The sequence below is a fragment of the Strongylocentrotus purpuratus genome, unplaced genomic scaffold (genome assembly GCF_000002235.5).
Source record: "Strongylocentrotus purpuratus isolate Spur 01 unplaced genomic scaffold, Spur_5.0 spur5_scaffold_21, whole genome shotgun sequence".
NCBI classification, from domain to species: Eukaryota; Metazoa; Echinodermata; class Echinoidea; order Camarodonta; family Strongylocentrotidae; genus Strongylocentrotus; species Strongylocentrotus purpuratus.
In genome coordinates this window covers 22998716-23023880 of record NW_022145607.1, presented here as the reverse complement: position 1 = coordinate 23023880, position 25165 = coordinate 22998716, and the positions used below count along the sequence as shown (strand labels likewise).

Sequence of the window (25165 nt, the reverse complement as noted above, 5' to 3'; positions counted from 1 at the left end):
TTCACAAAGTATAATAATGCTGCTGTTAATAGTGGTATTAGTATCCTTTGTGTATATACACTGTATATAAAAAATAAATTAAAAAATAAAGACACCCTCTATCGTTTCCCAAAGCTCTCAACAACATTGGACAAAACTGGCCAGAATTACCTCAAAATATGGACTTTAATGATAATTGATGACACCTAAATGACAGCAAAATACAATCAGTCCAACTCAATAAAGATGTTGGAAAAATACTTAAATCTATCTTTATTTTGAAACCATCTTCCTTGATGAAAGTCATTCTGAAGTTCATGATGAGGATATTAAAATAACAAAAATAATACAGAAATTGTAATAGATGTAATTAAACTGAAATTTGTGTCATATAATATTTATTTCCTTCTAAAACAGAAACATTTGAGAGAACACAGTCAGCTTTTCAGAGGCAATCATCATCATGTCAGGGTTTCTAGACAACGTTCAGTGCCCTCGTCCAGAGTGCTGCGATGCTATTCCTGAGAAACGCAACTTCATTTCCTCTATTGCAGCTGGCGTTCTTGTAAGTTATAGTGAGCAAATATGTGCACAAGATAGATACAAAGCACTGACCAAGTGGTGCTTGAATATTAAGGTTTGCTAGCATGTGACGAGGTACATGATGTTAATTTACTGCGAAAGATTTTAAATAAATGGCAAATGGTGTGCACTTATGTGCATTTTAAGTATTTTATTAGTAAAAATGTTTTTCATACATTTTCAAGATAAATTGTTGGAGAAAGGAAGATACAGACTCTCTTGGGGGGGGGGGGGGGGGACTAGAAACTAGAAAGCCATTCCCCGTATCAGCAAGGCTGGTTTTAATTCCTTCAGTTTTGTTTGGTTCCATTCCAGTTCTTTGGAGGTTGGTGGGTGATCATAGATGCAGCGGTTGTGTTTCCAGATAACAGCGAGATGAAGCATGCTTACCATGTGTGTGGTGTAGTGTCAACCATAGCATTCTTCATGTAAGTACAAGCTGCTCCTACATGTACATGCTCTGGAGATAATTTCTCTGAGCATTACTTCTTTTGAGTTGTGTTTGCAATAGAGGATTAGGTTACTTAATCCGGTACTTGGTAGGATTTCTCCAAATGATGCCGTAAAGGTGTTTAAACTGGTGGGGAGTCGTCATGTGTGGACACCAACTTAAGGTGCTGGTTTTAAGTTGCTTTTAAGGGCAGATTTAAAAGTATTTATGGAAGGTTGGGCTACAATTAAGGAAGAAAGACTGTTCCAGTGATGATTTGAGACCATAGGACAACACCTTTGTGTTACCGATTGATGGCTTGCCCTATGTGACAATCACTCCACATTTTTGTGGTTTGGCTCAATAACTTTTGAATCCAGAGCCTTAACAAATATACCATGTGCATGAATGGAAAGGGCAAAAACTTCTGCACAGACTGTATCGATGTGTGTTGCATGAACAATATTTTGCTTAATGCTGGACATTTTATATCGGAAAATAAGCTTTAAAATCCCTAAGTTGGCAATAACTTGAGAGGTTCAAAATCATTAACTTCTTTAATAGTTGTTCAACTAACCTTATTCATGTCTTTGTTTTCAGAGACATAACATCTTATTGCAACAATGAAGCAATAAAATAATTTTGTTGTTGTTGCCAATTTGAAGAACAATATGTGATGAATTTAGCTCTTTATAACATCCTGTCTTGAAATAAGTTGCCCTGCGTAATTTAATCAGTGATTTTTATTTTCTTTGCACGGATGATCATATTTTGTGTCCCCCATCCCTTATACAGGATAAATGCAGTGTCCAGTGGGCAAGTCAGAGGAGATTCCTACGGTGAAGGATGTATGGGGCAAACTGGTAAGAAATGCTTTCATAACAAGATTAACATATGGAACACTATTATTATTTTGAACATATTTGTGGCTTACACCCACACCCATGAATCAGGAGAGCTTGGGTATTTGTTTCTATTTCATTGTGACAGTGCCATGGTCCAGTGATGGCCTGGTGGTAGAGTCGCTGCTGGCAAGCAGTAGATGGCAGGCTCAAATCCCGCTGGTTCCAAGATTTTTTCTGACTTGTTTTTCAATTACAGATCGATCAATCGATCTTATTTACTGGGTGTAAGCCTCAAAAATGTTCAAACTATTGAAATTTCTCCCAGGAAGCATTACATTTATAAAAAAACTATTATTATTATTTTGTTTAAATAGAGAGATAGAGTTTTGATTGTTAAAATATTTGTATGCACAGAAGTATCAATGAAAATCATGCTATATTACTGTATTTTGTTCAACTGCTAAAAAGGAAGGATTTTCTTTAAAGGTGGACTGCACTCCTTATAGCTTCTTGTGCCCTCTATATAGCCAACAATGCCTAAGCGGTACCCCTTGGTCCCCCATGGTCCCCTTTTTCTTATCTAAATTTAGAGCTGATTTGATAGCCACCTGCCAGTGACAATGCAGGGAGGACTAATCCTTCCTGGCCAAACTAGTGCAGATAGGCTTAAATATAGAATTGTTGAAGTTGAAATATCTGAAAGATGTTTGCAGTCACTGACCCTAACCCTAACCCTAACCCGCATCTCCAGTCGGGCCATGGTCATCATGAACAGCTTCGTCAATGTAGTAGTATAAGTAAAGCATGTCCTATGTTAAGTTTTTGTAATCACAAAATTAAGTAGTAACTGAAATTAAGGGCAATTACTGATATCTGAAATTAATTATGATCTTAGGCTGCACGGAAGATGGATAGTAGATATTTGTGTTCGAGTTTGATATTATCTGTTTAGATTAAACATACTACCTGATTTTTTTTCACCAGCATGATGGTATATGTATAAAATCATGTATATCAACAATGTATGCTACATTTATGCTTACCGTGAATCAGAAAAAGGTTCATATGTCCCAAAGAATTTATAACATTGAAAAAGAAAAAGAAATTTTTACAAAAACTCTACAAAAACGATCAAACTTGTGCTCCTTTTAAATAACAATTTTCAAAGTGAATTAATTTTATATGGCAAATAAAGACCAATAGAAATTTTGTTGTTGTAATTTTTGTTGTTGAAATGTTTCTCTGAAACCTATTTTTTTACAAGCTACATCTGTACATGTATCACACTTATGTCTTATTTGGGGCATGTAATAGTGAGTACTAATATATCATTTCTTTTTCAGGTGCAAGAATTTGGCTCTTTATTGGGTTTGTGCTTTCTTTTGCTGGGTTGATTGCCTCAATGTGGATCCTTTTTGAAGACTACGTCGTAAATCCTAAGAATAACCCAGGTGAGAAATCATATCGTCTCATTCTCTCAAGAAAAGAGCTGCTTTTGATGTACATTTACTAGTTTACAGATCAATGCATAGTTTGCATACACACAGATAATACATTATACCTCTTTCCTATGGGCATTTGATCACTTGCTGCTTTCTTATTTTTGTGTGATGTAATTATTTGTGTCCCCTCTCTCGTTGTGTCTTTGCGCATTATATGAGGGATTGATTGATGGGCTTTTCAAATATATAGACAAAGAAATTATTGAGAACAACAATAACTGAAAAGTTTTCTCTTTTTGAATAAGTATATAGCTGATAGTTTTTCTTTGAGTTCTTTTTCATACATTCTTGCCGTACACAAACTAATTCTTTAGATGAATCGTACCCTTAAACCTAATCTTGAGCTCATGGAAACATATTTTTAGAGAAAATTGCTATGATTTATTCTGGATTGTTTATCCTGCAGTAGATTGGTTGTTTGAATCAGTGAAATAAAAACAAACGCACAAAAACTTACTGGGCATCTCTTTTTTTCTTTTACCGTACTTGTATTTTGTTTACAGGAGTCACAAATGCATACCCTGGCGTAGCTGTATTCTTGCAAAACTTTCTGATTTTCATTGGGTAAGTACAGTTTTATAAAAACAAAAATTGTTTCATTTTATTTCTCAATTTCTATATGATGATTATGAAATTTTGTTCTGTTAACAGGAATTTTGTCTTTACTATTTGTAAAATATTTGTTTTACGTGTACTAGACTTAGCTTAGTTTTCTTTGATTTTTTTTGGTTCAAGGACATGTACTTTATTTAACTATTTATTTAATTATTCATTTAATGATGTATTGATTAGCTTTCTAATCAAATGACAGCTCAATTAATTTTTTTATTTTTAAGGAGGGGGGGGGGGGGGGGGGAGAGAGATGAGAAAAACAAAAATGAAAAGATTGTGTGCATTTATAACCATTCTTTGTTCTTAAGTTGTATCAAGCCATAGTTAACCTATAGAGGGATTGCTTATTGTACAATTAAATGTATTATGTAATTAAAAATTTATTAGACGACAATGAAGGAAGTAAGAGACAGAATTTAAAGAGAAAAGAATTAATAGAAGATATGAAGAGGCCACAGAAAACTTTTTTTAAAAAATGGAAAGAAAATATAGTACTGGTACTGATAGTATGGTGATAAATAAAGAAGAGGAAAAACCAAGAAATGATGAGAAAAGACGAATAAATTATTACATTTAGGTTGATGAGTGTTCGATTCATGCCATTTTATTTTTATTTTGATCCTTACCAATATTGTTTATAATTTGTAACTTTGTTTTTATTTTGCATCTCTTTTATTTTCAGTGGACTTGTCTTCAAATTTGGGAGAGCAGAAGAGTTATGGGAGTAGATACAAAAATACTCCCGTTATTTCCAATGAAAATTAGTAGTAAGGTTTTGGATATCATTGTATATCACTTGCCCATATGTACCAGTAATGGTCATATTTGCTAAATCATTTGATTTTTTTTCTCTGATATTAGTAATGATACTGCTAATAATTAATAGGCATCCTGCATTCACTTATAAATTTGAGAATGTGCAACTCAGAATAAATGATAGTTTTCAAAATTTTAAAGACTGAATTGAAAAGTATACATATATCTTCTTTATTCATTGTGAGGAATATATTATTGGAATTATCTTCTTCTCTTTTGCAAGGTGGGATTGTAAGATGCCAAAAAAGTCCTAAATATTTGTGGTAAGAGGTTGAATAATGTCATTTATTATATTAAACCTAACTCTGTACAGATAATGTCATACAAACAAAGTTGACTCTACCGGTATACAATTTAACTAATATTAGTTGAGTATTACATGTACATCCTATGTTAAGCATATTTCAAACTTACTTTTATTTTTGTATATATGTATTTCAAAGTCAGTTTTACATTTATTCTTTTGTTAAAAACAAAGCCCTGCCTAGATTTAGTTGAAATGATACTACTAAATGAAAAATAATATCTTGGTTAACCTTCACACATATTCGTGGGTATGGGAATTACAGGCATCATAAATTGTATTAGTATTCAGAGAAACCTTTATACAAACAAAGTCATTTTCTGTTATAAAGGACAAATATTGTATAATATAGTCATGAAAGCAGGCTCTGCAATTGCCATAAAGTTGTTCTATTATGTATCAAAATAATTTCTTTTATGATATTCAAAGAAAGCTAATATACTTGTCACATGTTTTATTTATAACTCACTGAATATTTATGAGGAGATGCTATGGTATATATTAATGTTTTGAGGAGGTTGAGAGTCTTATGTCATTTAGTTTGGCTAGACACCAGAAAAGGGTCTACATATTGATTTTGTTTATGGAGGTGAAATTGATAGCTAGTTACATGTAGAGCAAGCGAGAGCCAGTAAGATGATAATGATAAAGCTTCAAATGCACAGTTAAATATATTTAATTTCAAATCTCAAAATTACATTATTACTATTATCATTATGAATACATTTTGACAGGGATACAGGTTACATTTCATAACGTAAATAATTGATTCATTTGTAAGGAAAACATCTACAGAAAATCCAGGCATTTTCTCAAGATATTTCACCATTATTTATTTCCAATTTTCAAAGTGACATTTATGAAAGCTGACATTTCTAGCAAATTTTTTTCTTCCACTGAGCAAAATTATTACAGGAAAATGAGTTTCTCTTATTAGACAGGAGAATAATCCCAAAATTGTTTATAAAGCCGAGTTGTTGTCATGAAAATAAAATATATAACTGAATTGGCTAAGATATATATGTATTTGCATTCATCTTGTAAAATCTTTTCAGAAATTTCAGCCAAGTGTTTGTACACATTTTGTTCCTTCGCAATCTACCCCTTTTCCCTGTCATACATGCATATGGGTAGAGAAAAAATGTTAGATAGTACGACTCGAATTATAGAAATATATTGGTGTTATATTTTGCATGTAAATAGATGATTTATGATGATTCTAGATTTAATTCAGTTTGTAAATGTCTAGATACATAAACAGACATTAATTTACTTGTTTTTCATGTGATGTAAAACTGTCAATTTCAAAGTGCAAGTTCTTTATTTTAAAATTTTTGTGTGTATATTCTATTTATGCAAGATGTGAATACCACACGTTTTATGTAATGGTGTGTGGGGGGGGGGGTATAAGATAATTACAACTGTAGCATTGTGAGAGGGATAGTCGGGACACGCATATGCGTAGGTGGTCGTTGGTTAAAGCTTGGAGCTCTAAATAGTTCCCTCCCACTCTGAAAAAAATTATTTAAGGAACAGGAGTTAATCATGAGGTTCATTCTTTAAAAGATGCTGCCAATTAGAGTCGTTTACAATGCCAATATTCAAGGATGTTCTCAGTAAACTTTATGTAAAATATCTATCGTAGTTATTAGGTGGTGTATTAAAGATAGCTTTCAGATGATCATTTGTTCTCTAATAAATTCAAAATATATAACCAGAGGAAAGCTCTTGATGTTCATAATGATATGTAGAAATTAAGTGAGTGAGAGTTGGGACAAGGATTGGAGAATATCCACGCTGAATGATTATTTAAGTGCATAAGGGCATGCAAAGAGAAGGAGGGAGGGTGAGAAAGAGAAAGAGAGAGAGGTTGAGAAAGAGAAAGAGAGAGAGGGTGAGAAAGAGAGAAAGAGAGAGAGGGTGAGAAAGAGAAAGAGAGAGAGGGTGAGAAAGAGAAAGAGAGGGAGGGTGAGAAAGAGAAAGAGAGAGAGGTTGAGAAAGAGAAAGAGAGAGAGGGTGAGAAAGAGAGAAAGAGAGAGAGGGTGAGAAAGAGAAAGAGAGAGAGAGGTTGAGAAAGAGAAAGAGAGGGAGGGTGAGAAAGAGAAAGAGAGAGAGGTTGAGAAAGAGAAAGAGAGGGAGGGTGAGAAAGAGAAAGAGAGGGAGGGTGAGAAAGAGAAAGAGAGGGAGGGTGAGAAAGAGAAAGAGAGAGAGAGGTTGAGAAAGAGAAAGAGAGGGAGGGTGAGAAAGAGAAATAGAGGGAGGGTGAGAAAGAGAAAGAGAGGGAGGGTGAGAAAGAGAAAGAGAGGGAGGGTGAGAAAGAGAAAGAGAGGGAGGGTGAGAAAGAGGAAGAGAGGGAGGGTGAGAAAGAGAAAGAGAGGGAGGGTGAGAAAGAGAAAGAGAGGGAGGGTGAGAAAGAGAAAGAGAGGGAGGGTGAGAAAGAGAAAGAGAGGGAGGGTGAGAAAGAGAAAGAGAGAGAGAGGGTGAGAAAGAGAAAGAGAGAGAGAGGTTGAGAAAGAGAAAGAGAGGGAGGGTGAGAAAGAGAAAGAGAGGGAGGGTGAGAAAGAGAAAGAGAGGGAGGGTGAGAAAGAGAAAGAGAGAGAGAGGTTGAGAAAGAGAGAGAGAGGGAGGGTGAGAAAGAGAAATAGAGGGAGGGTGAGAAAGAGAAAGAGAGGGAGGGTGAAAAAGAGGAAGAGAGGGAGGGTGAGAAAGAGAAAGAGAGGGAGGGTGAGAAAGAGAAAGAGAGAGAGAGGTTGAGAAAGAGAAAGAGAGAGAGAGGGTGAGAAAGAGAAAGAGAGGGAGGGTGAGAAAGAGAAAGAGAGGGAGGGTGAGAAAGAGAAAGAGAGGGAGGGTGAGAAAGAGAAAGAGAGAGAGAGGGTGAGAAAGAGAAAGAGAGGGAGGGTGAGAAAGAGAAAGAGAGGGAGGGTGAGAAAGAGAAAGAGAGGGAGGGAGGGTGAGAAAGAAAGAGAGGGAGGGTGAGAAAGAGAAAGAGAGGGAGGGTGAGAAAGAGAAAGAGAGGGAGGGTGAGAAAGAGAAAGAGAGAGAGAGGGTGAGAAAGAGAAAGAGAGAGAGAGGTTGAGAAAGAGAAAGAGAGAGAGAGGGTGAGAAAGAGGAAGAGAGGGAGGGTGAGAAAGAGAAGGAGAGGGAGGGTGAGAAAGAGAAAGAGAGGGAGGGTGAGAAAGAGAAAGAGAGAGAGGGAAATCGAGAGAGGGAAAGAAAGGGGTTGTCAAAGAAGGAGAGGACTGCATACTGCCCATGAATGTGTGTAATATATTTATAGGTTTATAGTTATACATGTATATCATAGGGAGGGAAGGATGGAGTGTGAGAGAATGAGAGAGAGAGAGAGAGTCAAAGAGAGTCAAAGGAAGAGGACTACATACTGCCAATGAATGTGTGTTATGTTTAGGGGAACACAAAATGCTCTATTATTCAAATACTGCCATACCGTGGAAGTGATTTATGGAGCACACAAAATTTACAGAAGTATTGCATTGCTGACTGAAGTAAATGGTGGCTGTGAAAATTGTGTAACATTCCATATGCAGGCAAAATTGCCTTTAGCAAACAGGTCTTCTATATATTCACTGCATACATCAATGACCAAAATATTCAAACTATGAAGTTAATGATTACACTTTACACAGGAAAATGTATATTCATCTTTTTATTGAGTGCACTTCCATATACACAAAGGTATATTCATTGTATACAAGTAAAGTCTAAAAGTATATACATAAAATGTCATGAAAAAGAAAGACAAAGGATTTTAAAGGACGTAAGATTTAATAAACTACATACTTTTGCAGCATAGGAACCATCACCTGGTTTTATACTGAAATAGAAAAATGGACAGAAGATGAAGAATTAATATTTTCAAGGCCTTTCTACACTCACAAACTCAATGAACCACAAACAAACAAAAACAAAACCACAAAGTATGGCATATATTTGACCTGAGCAAAGATTAAAAAAAAAAAAAAATTCTTAATGAAATCCAGTCTTTTTTTTCCTAACATTTATTTCTTCAAGTAAAAGAAAAACAGACCTAATAAGAACAAATATTCAAGTTTTCTCTTTCTTCCTGTGTTATTTGAACATCTACTGCTACAAACTTTAAGAAACGTTTTTTCTTCACGCTGGAATGATTTAAGATTTTTTTAGAGAAAACATCAAGGACGTCAACATTTACACATATCATGTCTTTTACTCTTTACAAAAATTACATTTGGTGCCTGGACAGTGTGCAATGTGTATAAGTAACATTCATACTTGAAAATACTTCAAAATATATAAAATATTCATACTTGAAAATTGTGACACACAAATATTTCCACTTAGACATCTATTTCAGGATTTAATCACTCATATTTTGCAGTACATACACGATTCCACATATTTTACTTAAAACAATCATTCAAATATACATTTTATAAATGTTTATTGTTAACTGAATGTACTTCAGTTCTCGGGCTGCTTTTTCAGTATTATCCTAAAAAAAGACCACTAACAAGCTTGATATACTTGCAGCCCAATTCATCTCAATTCAATAAACACATACTAGGTTTCTAGTGAAGAAGTACTGTGGTACAGTGGTTTGTTCTCTTGGCCTTCAAGCAGATCGTAGGTTCAGATCTTGGCCCAATGGTTATATGCTCCAGACAAGTCACTTTATTTCCAGTTCTCTATCAGCCCAGAAGAAGAGAATTCCTTGGATGCTCCCAATTCCATCATAGACATCGGCTAAAGCCAAGAAAATATTCAGCCACTTCCTCGTTCTAGCTTTTCCAGAAAAGTTGGTCTTTTGTGAATGGTATATATACATGACATAGATGCCATAATTGGTAACATGTTAACAAATCAAGACATGGTATTAAGAGTTCTGAGCATATTACAAAGTGCACATACACAAGTAAAATTTTACACCAGTCATTTCTTGGACACACTTTGGAATATGTGCAGTTTGTGCACTGATACCATTGCAGAGTGTGGACGCCATTACATTACATGATTCGGAACGAGATGAAATCAATGTGCAGGTACAGAGTATGTACAATGAAGTCCTGAAAGAGAAATACTCCAAAGACGATACCATATTTAACAAATGTGATGACTACTTCTTGTAAATTGGTAAGAAAAAAAGCATATCAAAAGTGATTTCATCTACTTGTAAAAACACAGTTGAGTTAACTGATTTATATAGTCACTTCAGAACTAACACAAAGTATTTTGTCTCATAGCACCCTATACAGAGTTAGGGCCTTTTGCCTCTGGGCAAATGATTTGATGAACACATCTAATAAGGCAAGAGATGTGAGGCAACTGTGACGCTCTGAATGGCAAGGTATCTCTTTTTGATACGAATGAAAAAAGGTGTATCGTTTTGGCATCATTCTTGAAAGCAGTCTCATAGATAAATTGGAAAAATTAAATTTATATTTGTTTCAGTAGGCTCTCCCTATTCCTGGTTCATTTCCAAGGTTTTATATTCATACAAAAAGGCAAATTATTTACTCATCATTTACTTTGGTATGGGCCTATGCATTACTACAGGAAGGCACAAGTTGCCGGATCAAAGGCATTTGAAGAACTACACGTATAGGCACTGTCCCTCAGATATTAAGTCCTGACACCACCACCCCCCTTGACACAACACCATTACCCCCCTTAGAGAACGGAGCCATGCTATGCCACTGGTATCTGTCTTTTTTTTAACACATATTTTCCATGCTTTGCCCTGGTATATCTCTAACAAGTACTCACAAGGCTCAGGTACTTTCTAATAAACATCCAAATAGAAAAAAAAAGAAGGAAGAACTACAATATTCATACGACATCTTGTAGTAATAGGCTCTAAACCTCACACACATATCAAGGTGAAATAAACTAAAGAAGTCTTTCAAAAGAGATTATATATATATATATGTATTCCTGTATCAAATACAAAGACACTTTTACCAAAACAGCATTTTGACACAGGATCTGACATCAGGCAAACAGAGACTAAACACCCATACAATGTACTACACAGTACCAGAAACATACAAGTAGTACACCTTCTCCTGTCCCTTTCAAAAAGATTGAAAAGAGAAAGAAAGGAAAAAAATCGGCAAATGAAAATTTCAAACCACATGGTGCCTTATTCTAGTACAAAGAGTACTGTTAATAAAAAAATGATTAATAATTGTAAACAGTCTTCATATATACTGAAGTCACATTTCAAAATAAACTTTTCCTCATATACCATATTGATTTGCTTTTAGAAAAAAAAAAGCGGCAATACAGAAAGAAAACAGAACATATTCAAATTACAAAGAAAATATACATATAATTATCATCAATACTCAAGCTTCATAGAATTGTCAGAAAATACCAAACACTGTACATAGACTGTATATATCAGAAAAGTTAGAAAAAAAAGAAGAAAAAAGAATTAACATCACCACAATTTCAACAAGTGCAACATGCTTTAGTTACCAACATTACAAAATTTACAACATTGTATTTTTCCGTGAGAAAATATGTGCATACGATTGGCTTTTGTTACAGCCTATACATTTATGTACATTCAGGTATTGACTTGGTTTCGGAAAGTGAATTACATAAGTCTAACCAATTACAATTTCATTACCTTCATATAATTAACTATAACAGTGTAAAAATAGTGACTTCATGATAGTCTTTTATGAGACGAGTGTATACATGTACTTCTGGCAATATCTAATTCTGTGCAAAATGTTCCTGCTGTTTCTTTGGCATGCATTTACTTCTGAGTTTCAAAATACAATGTTTTGTGCATACATACATAGCTAAAGGCACGTGAGATGTTCTAGATGTTTTTCTAATCTTCCTTAAAGTCTATGCTGATATTCTTCGTTCCCTCATCTAAAAGAAATAAAAAATAAATTGATAAAGATGTTAAATATTTCCTTTAACCAAAACTGGTGTATTTCCATTTCAGTGCTTATGAGTCATCAATTAAGTTCCCCTTTTATGATGAAGTGCTTGAGGGTTCAATGTACATGTACCACAAACTAATGTCACAACTTTTTTTTATTGAAGTACACAATATTTTAGTATTAAAATCCTTGTAAATTTTCAAATGTAAAAATAATAATTGCATAATCTGGTCAATAATCTGAACAACAGTGGCAGGGGTAAACTTTCAAATAGATAACATAATATGAAAAACAAATGGCTACGAAGTATACAATATACATGTATATGCAACTTGGGCAAATTTTGATTCATTATTTTCTTAATCATAAATTACAAAATTAATATACCTTTATTTAAACAGGTAAAAAATGAGAATTAATACTATTTAGGTTTCATTCGGCTTTTAACTGTACATGTATGCCCGAGTTGAATTACTTATAAGTTAGAAAAAGTTATAAAAACAAGGGCAAGATTCATGTATGTTCTTTACATTTCCTTTTAAGTTCAAATTCAAAGTAGGATCAACTAAATAAAAACCAACTTCAAAAAAGTTAAACGTAAATTTGATACAAATTGGGTAAACATGATAGGCAAGCTCAAATGACTTACAGATCTATAAATTAGAGCCCCCTCTGTAGTTCTTAAAATGAGTAATTATAGCAGTGCTTTAAAAACAATGTACAGTAGTAATTTAAGCTTGTTCAGGATGTCTTGGTGCAAAATTATGTACTGCTGTGACAAAGGTTCATTTAGAAAATAATGTTTTTGAAACAATTTGTTTTAGAGCACCAGAGTGAAAGATACAATGGTATTGGAAAAATCATAATTTTCTTAGTTTTGACATTTCTTTAAAAAAAAAATTATTGCACATAATTCTCTTTTGATTTCTCAGAAACATCCATCCACATATTCTGTTAAAATTCTTACACAAAATTTCAAGGTCACAGAAATCCTTTTTAGTTGAAATAAAATGGGTTGCCTGTCCAAAAATCTTCATGAAAATTATTAAACTAGCATACAGGAGGATTAAAAAGCACATAAGTGTTTCAGGCACAAACCTATTCAACTCAAATGTACACAGATTATGTTAATTGCCTCATCAACATTTTTGTATACTAAAATGAGTTTATATTATATACCTTTTGTAAAATTTGATAGAGTAAAAAATTTGATAGAGTACTGTAATATTCATATATAAATTTCCTTTTTATGATAATGCAAATTGATGCTGCAATATAGTCATAAAAACACCAAAGGAAAGACTGTAATAAAACTTCAATTATTATACATGTATATATATAATTGAAATATTTAGAATTTCATATAAACTCTAATTCAAAATATTAAGAAAGACATATACAAATTTGATCTGATATATTCTAAGACACTTGAAAGAGATGGGAGTTCTAGTTATATTTTATATTTGCAAACAAATATCGCAAGGGCATTCATAGAATGAAAATATATCAAAACTATCGATTAATAATTTGGAGAAAAAGAGAAAAGAAAAGATCAGGATGAAAAAGAACAAAACAATAGGAAAAAAGAATGAAAATGTCCCTTTAACCTACAGGTACCATTAATTGGTATAAGGATCAGTAGAAAATCATTGTACTTTATAGAAATAGTACTAATTCATCAACTGCAATTTTTATTGATCTGAGGGACAGAGACTTAAACTTCAAAAGTCAATCGCTATCATTCATATTTCCAAATTATTTAGATAAACCCATCGACTGCACTTGGTAGTTGAGGTTAAATGAGTTTGCAAATCGATTTGAAGTGCAAGAATGAACTACAGTACACTTTACAAGTAACTAAGTCAGCTAACATTTCCCCTCTACTGTGCAACATGGTTTGTCATTTTCTGTTGAAACCTCAAATCTTAAGAAACCACAAGTGCATGATAAGTGCAATAAAGTGAGGTCTAGATGCAATCACAATACTATACATGTTTATACATTTAAGTGAATCTCAATTTCTAAAAATACATTTGGTACTAAAAGCACCAACACATGATATTCCCCCATCTCTTTTATATTGTTACATATGCAACATATATGTAATACACATGGTGTACAACTTCAGTGTTGCATAATAAACTTCTTCATTTCAAAGCAGGTGAACTGGGGTTGACTCCAGGCACTTTTTCCTCCTAAGCATAAAGACCACTATCCCTGTCATGTTGTACACGGACATCAAGGTGAACTGTTGCCTCCGGGTAAAAAGTTGGAGAGGAATGGCTTAATGTCAAAGAGACATGCAATCTGCACAGGATAAGGAATGTCGGTTAGAAGAGCAGCTTGATGATATCTTGTAAGGCTGTTTGAATCCCCTCAAAGTTGAAGAACCAGACAAAAACATCAACATCAACCACAAGAGATAAAGCTCTTTGATTGGTCTACCAAATTAACTGGAATTTGGGCATTTCATGAAGCTGTCCAATCTGCACAGGCTGAGGAATTTCAGAGAGAAGAGGAGCATGATGATATCAAAGGTGGTTTGGACCCCCTCAAAGTGAAAGGGCCAGACAACACCATCATCATCAACCACAAGAGGTGAAGAGGTGTTGTGGTCGTGGTGTAAACACTTGACTGGAGATGCAAAGGGCGCAGGTTCAAGCCCCGGCAGAGCACTAGTGCCCTATTAGCAAGACATTAATCTTCATTTGCTATTCTCCACTCAGGTGTTAAATGGGTTATGTTAGGAAGGAAGTGCAATGATGTCGGGTGCAAGTCAATGATGTCAAGTGTCTGAAAAAAGATGGATTATCTTTTGACTGAGATGGGTTTCCCCCTTTCAAACGCAGGGCTGCATGCACACTCTAGGAATAGCAGCTGATTCTCCCAGGACCATTGATGTCCATCCGGTGAATTCGCGCCAAAACTTGCTCTTCCTTCTGTGCCACTATCGTCCACTGAATAAGAACACTGACCTCTGCAAGACATTGTAGAGCAGGCACCAAGAGCGCCCTCGCCCTGCAGAGGTGGATACAAGTTCTTTATCCATGAAGCCACAATTACCGGATGAGATAGGCCATTAAAAGTTAGAACGTTGCTAGAAGTCCGGGAAGAAAGTAGTAAGCATGTTGTAAGACTTCTTCTTGACCACTGTTGAACCGGTCAGACGAACACTTCTGATCCTTTCCAAGCCTTTACAAACACAAAAAGGAAAAATCAAAGATAAAATGGATTACTTTTCACTTGAAAGATCAATTCTGAAGAAAAAAATACAATGTGTAATAACATAATCGGTATGTAATAGTACACAGGAAGAAGACATTCCTCATGCAAGCCCAAGGTTTTCACAATTTCATGCTCTATTTTGTTGGAAATCAATTTTGTGGTAATGTCTCTGAAGCGTCAACCGGTCATCTGTGTACTGTTTGTTTCTTCATCGGTATCTTAAAAACTCACACCTTCAGGACAACACTTCAGGACAACAAATGGGTGTTGATGATTTTAAGAACAATTATAGTATTTAATATATACTATCAAAGATAACATCATGAGTAAAATAAACCGGCTTATTTGTTCATAACTACGTTAGCATATTCTAGAGTTACCGGTATATTTTTCTGAATTATAAGTGATATATTTAACTCATGATAAATATGCAGGTAAACTTTTCTTCTGAGGTTTTTTTGTTTGTTATTCCATACACCATACACATCATGTACAATGATGAGGATAATAACAGCAGTGACAACGAAGACAACAATAATGATTATTATTGCAAAGGAAGATAATGATGATTATAACAAAGAAGATCTTATATGTATGGCAATAATAATGAAGAAAATAATTTTTACTAATACAGAAAAATCTATCAATAATACAGTGAAACCTGTCTATAAAGATAAGAAAAGTGGTCTTTATGGGCAGGTGGTCTTTCTGTACAAGTTCCTTTTAAATAGTACATGTTTCAATGAGAAACCATTTTCAAGAAAAATAAACATTGTGGTCTTTGTAGACAGGTGGGCACTAAAGCAGGTTTGACTGTATCAATGATACACATGAAATTTTCTGATGAATGAAAAGTCACACTCACCTCCAAATTCCTTGACCTGACGGCAGTAGGGTGTGGATTTACCAGCCTTCTTGTGTTTCTCATCAAGTTTAAGCACATTGTACATGGCATCCAGAGCAATCTGAATCAGAGTGTCATCTGTCTGTTTAAGAACCTCAGAGAATGCTTGGAAGAATCCTTGCTTCACTATGTACCTGAGAAGAATTAAGCAGCAAATACATCAATCATTTAGTTAAAGCCCATCTGTACTAGTTTGGCTAGGAGGGATTAGACCACCCAGGAAGGTCATTGACATGTGGCTATCTCATCAACTCAGCTCTCAATTAACGTAAGAAAAAGAGGATCATGGGGGACCAATGGTCACCAATTAGGCATTGTTTTCTATATAGAGGGAGCAAGTAGCTACAAGTAGTACAGTGGGCCTTTATAGCACATTGTAAATAGCATCCAGAGCGATCTGGATCAGAGTGTCATCCGTCTGTTTCAGAACCACAGAGCATGCTTGGAAGAATCCTTGCCTCACTATTTTCTGTGATGTTTTAGCCAGTCTTTACCCAAGAAAAGGATAAGGTAAGAATTCTTTGTAGATTTTTTGTGAATTCGGTATATAAACAAAATATGGACTGCTTTATTTGAAGCATAGCTGTTTTCTATACTGGCTCTTGGACCCCTGAGGCACGCCGCCTGCCCCGGCACGCCTCAGGGTCAGAGCAGGATGTAACGTCCCCTTGAGCCTATAGAAACGGTGATGCCTCTCATAGCAGTCAATATCTATATTAGTTCACTGGTCTACTGTCACAGTTCTTCCATTTCTTCCAATGAGTAAATATTAGTAAGTTACCTGATTTGTTCTGGTGATCCGTTGACCGTTGCATTGGCCACTGCCCATGTTGCTTCGTACATGACCTGGAAGTCATCATGCTGCATGGCACTGAGCAAGACTGGGAACAGACCATCATTCACCAGATGCTATAATGGTTGTGGAGAGAAACATCCATGTTAGTTTGCAAACAAGTACACTCTAGATACTGCTTTAATAAGTATCAAACTTGCATGGTGACGGATAGTCAACCTGTTCGAGCCCCTCCTACTACTCCATAAATAAATCTAGATATGACTTGTCCTCCATCACAGTGGTGCATAATCCTTTGACCCAACAGCCCCATCTGAAATTCCTTGTCATACATAAATTTGGACAAACCAGTTTTGCACAAACTTAAAGCCTATCTGCACTAGTTTGGCCAGGAGGGATTAGACCTCCCTGCATGGTCACTGGCAAGTGGTTATCTCCTCAAATCAGCTCTCAATTAACATAAGAAAAAGGGGACCAATGGTCACCGATTAGGCATTGTTTGCTATATATAGGGCGCAAGTAGCTATTTGTAGTGTAGTGGGGCTTTAAAAGATTACATAACTTGGTAAGGGTATGAATAATTTAGTTTCTAACTGTATACCTTCTTTTGTTCCAAATTGTTGATTGCAATATTGCAATATTCATAATTGAGAAGGCATTAAAACACGCTTTACGGTAAGAAGCTCCATGGGACCATCATATACAAATAACGATTGCAATGAATATTTTATCCATCTACAACCAAGATCATATCGACTTTGATTCGAACCCAAGTACCGCTCTTTCCATCACAACTACACTATCTCCTAAGGCACTCTCTAAAGAGGGTTGAAAACTTCTCGACTCCCAAGCAACCAGCTATCAAACATGTATTCACAGTGAAAATACCTATGCTCATTGGGTAATACCAAACACTTTTAAGAGCACTCAATTCAGCAGTTGACTTTCTCAGAAACATAGACCTTTATGCATGATACATTTAGCGTGTCAAGTTTTTTCTAATTCTTTTTTTAATGTGTGAAAATTAACACTGGAGAATACACTGTATATTCAGTACCTGCAGTAGTCCATATTTTCATCCCAGTGTTTGTGATTTATACCTGTTTAATAGTCTAAGGGCTATGATGAAATAATCTCGCAACAACTTAAACTACACAGATTCAGTACTATGTGATTAATACTGGTAGGGAGACATGAAGTAATGATGTCTGTTTCATTCATAGAAATATGAAGAGTTTAATTCCAAAAGGAGCTAAATTCATTTTTGTATCTTCAGAGAAAAATGAAATTTTTTACCAGATTTTGTACAAGCGTCTATGGAAAAGTGATATTAGAAGGTGCATTTTTTCATAATTGCTCCCAAAATTTATATAAATAATTTTGTTGAAAGACGGGTACTTAAATTAACAATGTTCTGATATCAATTAATAACTAAATTTTCATCAAAAGTGGATTTGACCTGCTCCTTTTGGAATTAAGCTCTTAATTTATATACAAACTGACTGCGCATGTTGTACCTGTATTTGTTGACTGGTACCAGCTGTGATGTTAGAGAGAGCGAGACATGCCTCCTTTCTAAGCGTTACATCGTGTTTATGCCGGCTCAGGAAGCAACAGAACAGTGGCAACGGGGAACACTCCAGCACAGCCTACAAATATGAAATAAACAGTGCACAAACATTCATATGTGGGACTGCACAAAATGAATGACAAGTCCTGCAGAAATGAATCCCATCATTTTCTTCCTCGAAAAATTCCAAGCGTAAAGTGTACCACGCATCGGAAAAATTAATTTTTGTATAGCTAGAATGTGCATTCTATAGGTTAACAATTAAGCAGTAAGTAGAACATAAAGAATAACATAAAAACCTGTACATAGAAACCAAGAGTGAATTGCCCTTTGGTCTACAACCAGTTTGTCTGCTACCCAATAAGTCTATTCCCATATGGTCTATACACCCAGACAGTCGACTATCCACATGGTCTCATTATCATTTTGTATACTAATCATTTGATCTAATGACCATTTGGGCTAATAATCATTTGGTCTAATCGCCAGTTAGGATGCCCATTTTGTCTACCGTAATTAACGGCGTATTAACCGCACTTTTTTGCCGCCGAAAAAAATTCAAAGTCGGGGGTGCGTCTTATACACGGTACACATTTTGTATTTTTTTTTTAAAGTTTTGATTTATGCCCCTCCACCTGGCGCTATGCCTGGCAATATCTCCCAGCTCAGTAATCGGTGTGTTGACTCACCACTCGGAAACTAGAACAACACTCAAATTTTTCTATCATCTTGGTTTGAAAGTAATCTTTCTGATAGATCTCTATATGTAGTTTATAATAATAATTCCTCCAATTTTTCTTCTATTACACGGCGTACCACAAGGCTCTATCCTAGGTCCTCTACTGTTTTTTAATTTACATTAATGATCTTACACATTTAGCAGCACCTCGCACTTAAATGAAAGGCCTTCCCGCGTGGGTTTTTTAACACGTACCTGGCTTGTTGGCGAAAAAGAGGGGTGCGGTTAACACACGAGGGCGGTTTATACACCGTTAATAACGGTACTATCCATATGGTCTAATAATCCTTTAATCATGAATAATAACCATTTAAGGATTATTAAACATTATGGATGGTAAATGAAATGGGCATTAGACAAACTGGAAATTAGACCAACTGGCAATTAGAGGGAAAAACCAACTTATCTTTTTTTTTAGTGCTCACTATCACCCCTGGATTAGTACACTTTAAAGTGTATGTCACTAGTTCTCTATCGTACTACTATATTTGAGATATAAGCTTCAAATATTAATTCTGGAAAGAGATATTGCAAATTTAAATACACCCTCAATCAATATAAAAGCTCCTCGTAAGTCAACATACCCAAACACGCTCACATCAAATACAGCCCACATGCAACCCATATCTGACTCCAGTTCCGTGTTTGCCGATTTATGTTATTCTTTGTTTTCTTCATACTCCTTTAATTTACATAGGCTAACGGATAATATCTGTTAGCCCATAAAAATCAAGGTTAAGTTTCTTGAGGTGGATTTTATACATTACAGCTGTACACAAATATTTGTTTAGGGTTGATTGGTAGACTCTAAGAGAGAAAAATCAACAAACAAACAAACCTGGGTCTGATAGTCATTTCCTGACACAATATGGCTGACAGCCAGAAGGGCACTTGAAATAACTTCTGGTGACGGACTCCTAACAAGGAAATAAAGATAAGAGAGAGGTTTTATATCAAAAGGTACTCCTTTGGATCATTTTAAAGGGAACATCAAACATATTCAAACTTGTGGAAGAGGTGCATGGATGGGAAAAAAATCAAACCCTCCAAATGGTGGGTTTATTGAACAGGCAAACAAAAACAGTGAAACCAGTGTATAACAACCACTCAAATGAGATGTAGAAGGTAGTCTTTATAGACAGGTGGTCTTCATTTACAGGCTCCTTTAGTACATGTTCCAATGAAAAACACTATGCAAGGGAAACAGAAATTGTGGTCTTTATAGACAGGTGGTCTTTCTATACAGGTAGTCACACAGTGTAGAAGAAATCCTCCTTAGATACACTGTTTATTGCTGCTTCCTTGATATTCTTCATAATAATTGTTTCATAGCATGTTACATTGGCCAAACAAACTACAGAATTCGAGGCAAAAATAAAACACCTGAAAAAAATTGCCTTTAATGATTAAACTCTGCTAAATAGGGAAACGCGAAGAGGCACAGGAGAAATACATTGTTATGAACAATTCTTAATTATACTTCAATTCTGTGTCCTGGCACTCACATTTTCTATATCAGTTATGAGGATAGGTTTCCCTATTTCAATAATTGTGATTAATTGTAAATATTGAAGAATGAAATTGTTCTGTAATGGAAGAATAAGGTAGTAATTTAAAGTCTTGGTTGCCGTAAGTCAAAATTTGGTTCTGAGTGTAGCCATTTTTCTGACACAAATTCAAAGCATGGATGTTTAAAGTAAGAGAAAAATTTGCATATTATAAATTTAGGACAATCAAAGTCAGTTTAGTTCTATCTCTTCTCCTTCATTTCGATACAAATACACTAAAAATAAACTACACTTCAAATCATTTTAGATGGCTGAAAATTCATTCCAATTGCCCTAGGAACCACTAATGACAAGATTTTGACTTTTTGATTAATTTAGAAAGTAGTCCAAAGTCAACTAATTTGGACCATTTTTCATAAGAAGAACCCCCTAAAATATTCAAAGAATTCATTTCTCACCTTAGAAGCTTGACCAACAGAGGGCAGAATCCCATCTCGACGACGAGGTTGATTTTCTGATCCTTGCTGTCCATGAACTTAGTGAGGGCAGCACACACCTCTGACAGGCACTCCGTGTGGTCCGTCTCGAGGAGATCCTTGACCCATGACAGATCGCTTTGTTTGATCTACGAATGAAAAAATTTCTACACTTAAAAAGTTTGTCCCAGAAAAAAAAGAAAACTCCAAAACAAACGGTCATTTCAAACAAACTATAAGCTATATATATATATATATATATATATATATATATACTTCCTTGATGTTCATCAAGTAAAACTAACATGCTTCAAAATGTTACACTGATTGCATTACTCCATACACGCTTCGCCTAGCAACATTATTTTGAAAATGGCATGTCGAAATCCATGATGACATCATCAACTCGCTAATTTGCATATAGCCTATGTGATACATATCACTGTGTCATGAAATTATGCGAAACTATCAAATTCCATAAGTTTCTTATTTCTCATCTCATTTTTATGAAACTTTCACCATTTTCGGTTTGTTTTTTCTCTATTTATTCAATTCAACTTGCAAATGGGTTGTATCTGACCTTTAATCTGCATTTGCTACTTTCAATAAAGGTGAGGAAAATGGTAACTAATAGGAATCCATTGCTGAGCGCCAGAGGATGGTAATAGCAGCCGAGCTGTAGCTGGCAAATTAATATTGGGGCAACAGGAGAAAATCAAAGAGACAAAGAGACAGTCATAACAGAAGGAGAGAGAGAGAGAGAGAAAGAGAGAAGTGCAAAGAAGAGAGGACGAGGGAGTGAGAGAAGAGAGAGAAAAAGAGAGAGGGCTACATGTACATACCGCCGATGAATGTGTGTAATATTTATAGATTATAGAGAGAAAAGAAGTGCAAAGAAGAGAGGGAGTGAGAGAGAGAGAGAAAGAGAACGGAAGGAGGGAGAAAGAGAAGGAGGGTGAGAGTAGAGGAGGAGAAAGAGGAGGAGGAGGAAGAGAGAGAGAGAGAGAGAGTGAGAGAGAGAGACAAATATGAAAAGAAGAGAGGGAGTGAGAGAGAAAGAGAAGGGAGGGAGGGAGGGAGAGATGGAGGAAAAGAGAGCGAAAAGGGAACGAGGGAGGGAGGAAAAGAGAGCGAGAAGGAAGGGAGGGAGGAAGGGAGGAAGAGAGAGCGAGAAGAAAGGGGGGGGGGAAGAGAGAGCGAGAAGGAAGGGAGGGAGGGAGGGAGCAAGAGAGAGCGAAAAGGAAGGGATGGAGGGAGGGAGGGAGGAAGATAGAGCGAGAAGGGGGGGGGGGAAGAGAGAGCGAGAAGGAAGGGAGGGAGGGAGGGAGCAAGAGAGAGCGAGAAGGAAGGGGGGGGGAGGAAGAGAGAGCGAGAAGAGAGGGGGGGGGGGGGAGGAAGAGAGAGCGAGAAGGGAGGGAGGGAGGGAGGGAGGAAGAGAGAGCGAAAAGGGAGGGGGGGGGGAGGAATGGAGGGAAAGGGAGAGACACAGAAAGATTGAACAAAAAGTTCATTACAAGCTATAACAACAGCCAAAAGAGAAAGAAAAGCACAAAAAAAAAAAACATTCTTACCCCATGAGCCTTGAGTTCCTTTAAGTCTTTGAGAAGATCATCGGATGGATAGCGAGAGTTGCTTCTACTTTCTCTCCCATTCTTCCAGCTTGTATCGTGTATTGTCTCATTGTCCTGTTCATTTAAACAGATAGATTTCATAATTTCAAAACATATATTCAAACACTAGTTTGATAAATCAATCATTTTGGGTGCATGTTTTTTTCTCAATGAAGCAAATCACATGACATACACATATAGAAGCCTTGCTTTCAACCAAGGTCACCTCATCTTTCTTTTGTAATGCCATATTCTGTTAACTTGATATATTCATGTCATATTTGTAAAGTGTATTATGAAAGAAAATAAAATAAAACTTGAAATTTGAATATAGGGACTAGTGCTATTCCCATACAATCCATAATACTACAGCACAATATGTTTTTGTCTTTTTAATAAAACAGTGATCTTACTTATTTACTGAGAACTGAAAAAGAAGATTAATACAGACATCATCTTGCTGCCAATTCACAGAGTTACTTCAGCAGTGATAAATCTCTTTTAATTATTCATTAATCATTATTTCTTTTCTTTTTCTTTTTTATATTTTCACTTCGTTTTACACTTTGGGCCATACTCTGCAAACTATTCATATTGGGGAAATTGATATTGATTGTTATAACAAACTGGACTTGCACAGGCATAGAATAAACACTTATTTTCGGTACCGTAGCTTCAACCATATGTATACACAGTTAGCTTCGTGACTTGCCCTAATTTTATTTGTATTGACAATAAACACCTTTTTACTTAATACATAAAAGGTAATATAGTTCAGATTACCATCAATGCACAGGAACTATTGTCAAACAAACTTGAACCAACTACTAATTTGCAAATATGTCATGTGCAACCTGTGCAACGAAATGTACATAGAAAAATATTTGTGACTATTGACCCCCTTCAATTTTTCCGGTGCATACATTTGAAAAGGGTGTGAAATTTAAAAAAAACATGTATGCACGTGTACATCACGTAAAATATGAACAGTCGATATTAAAAACAAGGTGTCTTTCTCACGATAAGAGCTACATGAACTAGACTTTTTCTGCTCAGATATGTAGGTAAAAAATGTTTATTCGGAAGCTGTTTCCTTGCACAGGTGCACATTTTGACATCCTATCCAAGGGCATCACTCTGTCACACAAGGTGTTCACACTCTCTCTACGCCTTTCTTCATCAGCTCGAATTTGCCAAATAAACCCCTATTTTCAGACGCGGGATATTATCCCAAAGTTGCGTCTTCACCAGACCGATACGCTCATCACAAACTAGCTCTGACAGGCGCAAACTAGCCCGCTATTTCCCAGAATAGCAGGATATTTTGGAAACAAGACCAAGGTTTCTCGACCAAATATCCCGCTAATTGCAACTCCGGAGTAATGAAGACGCAAATTAACTGGCTACTTTTGCAATCAGGATAGTTAAAATAGCGGGTTACTCGAGCTGATGAAGACAGGCCTTCTTTGACACCTAGCTTCTAAGGTTTCAAGGTTTTGTTCAATTGTCTCTCATATATTCTAACAGTAACAATGTAAAACATGTTTTTTTTTATATAAATTTTGTTGTTGACAGCTATGAATGAAACACATGTCTATGTGACCCTGAGGCACAGAATGACCCAACAGAAAATGGTCACACGACAAGCACGAGATCAAACTATTTATGAACTTTAATCAATACTACAGTTTACAGTACTGTCTCATGAAAGCAGTGATGTGGTTTAAATTCTAGTTAAAGGTAATTTAAGCGGAACAAAATGAAATTGTCATTTATTATGTAAAATGTAAAATTCAAGCTGTAACTTCCTTCTTCTTATCTTCTCTCTCTTCTTTTCTTCCTTTACCTATGTTATCTGTATCTTTCCTCTGTCCTCTGTTGTTGTGACTGTATGTACTATGTTTTTTGTATAAAATAAGTTTGTATCTTGTTTAAGCAAAGTATTTATTTGGGGATCATTCTCATCAAGCCAATTTTGGCTTTCATGATTCCCCACTTCCTTTCATCTTATGTTGAGAATGAACGAACATGTACATACTTTTGATGTTTTTTAAAAGAGATTGAAATAAATAAATGAAATGAAATACCTCAGCTAGTCATTTAGAATGTGGAAACTGTTGCATTCTTGTATGGATAAATCCTCCTTCTCTTCAAGCTTTGTATGTTAATTTCCTTCTCGATAATGGAGCTTTGATAGTATTAGTACAGGACTTGATGCTCAGTCACAGGGTTCTGTTTAATAAACTTGAGCCCCTAATTTCACTTCAATACCCCCGGCGAGTTTTGATGCTTCCAAAGTTTTGCAATGTTTCCAGGGTCTCAATCATAAAGATTTTAAACATTTTCAATTAATACACAGACCCTAGCTGTCAAA

At 35.5% G+C, this 25165-nt stretch overlaps 2 protein-coding genes across 3 annotated transcripts in view; one reads left to right on the top strand and one right to left on the bottom strand.

The window, feature by feature from the left end:
* The window catches only part of LOC577704 (transmembrane protein 50A), a 7958-nt gene extending 1168 nt beyond the window's left edge, over positions 1-6790 (top strand). Inside the window, exons 2-7 of the mRNA XM_777917.4 lie at positions 397-544; positions 877-989; positions 1787-1854; positions 3180-3287; positions 3842-3902; positions 4633-6790. Of these exons, the coding sequence (XP_783010.1) occupies positions 443-544; positions 877-989; positions 1787-1854; positions 3180-3287; positions 3842-3902; positions 4633-4678 (498 nt within the window). The 5' untranslated portion in view covers positions 397-442 and the 3' untranslated portion in view covers positions 4679-6790. The remainder of the gene's footprint in view (positions 1-396; positions 545-876; positions 990-1786; positions 1855-3179; positions 3288-3841; positions 3903-4632) is intronic.
* Positions 6791-8719: 1929 nt separating this feature from the next.
* Positions 8720-25165, bottom strand: part of LOC577585 (kinesin-related protein 4) — a 45422-nt gene continuing 28976 nt past the window's right edge. For both annotated transcript variants that reach the window (XM_030995390.1, XM_030995389.1), the window contains 7 exons: positions 22753-22866; positions 21164-21330; positions 20036-20114; positions 18406-18537; positions 16877-17004; positions 16057-16229; positions 8720-15158 (listed from right to left, as the gene is read on the bottom strand). In XM_030995390.1, the coding sequence (XP_030851250.1) occupies positions 15064-15158; positions 16057-16229; positions 16877-17004; positions 18406-18537; positions 20036-20114; positions 21164-21330; positions 22753-22866 (888 nt within the window). In that variant the 3' untranslated portion in view covers positions 8720-15063. The remainder of the gene's footprint in view (positions 15159-16056; positions 16230-16876; positions 17005-18405; positions 18538-20035; positions 20115-21163; positions 21331-22752; positions 22867-25165) is intronic.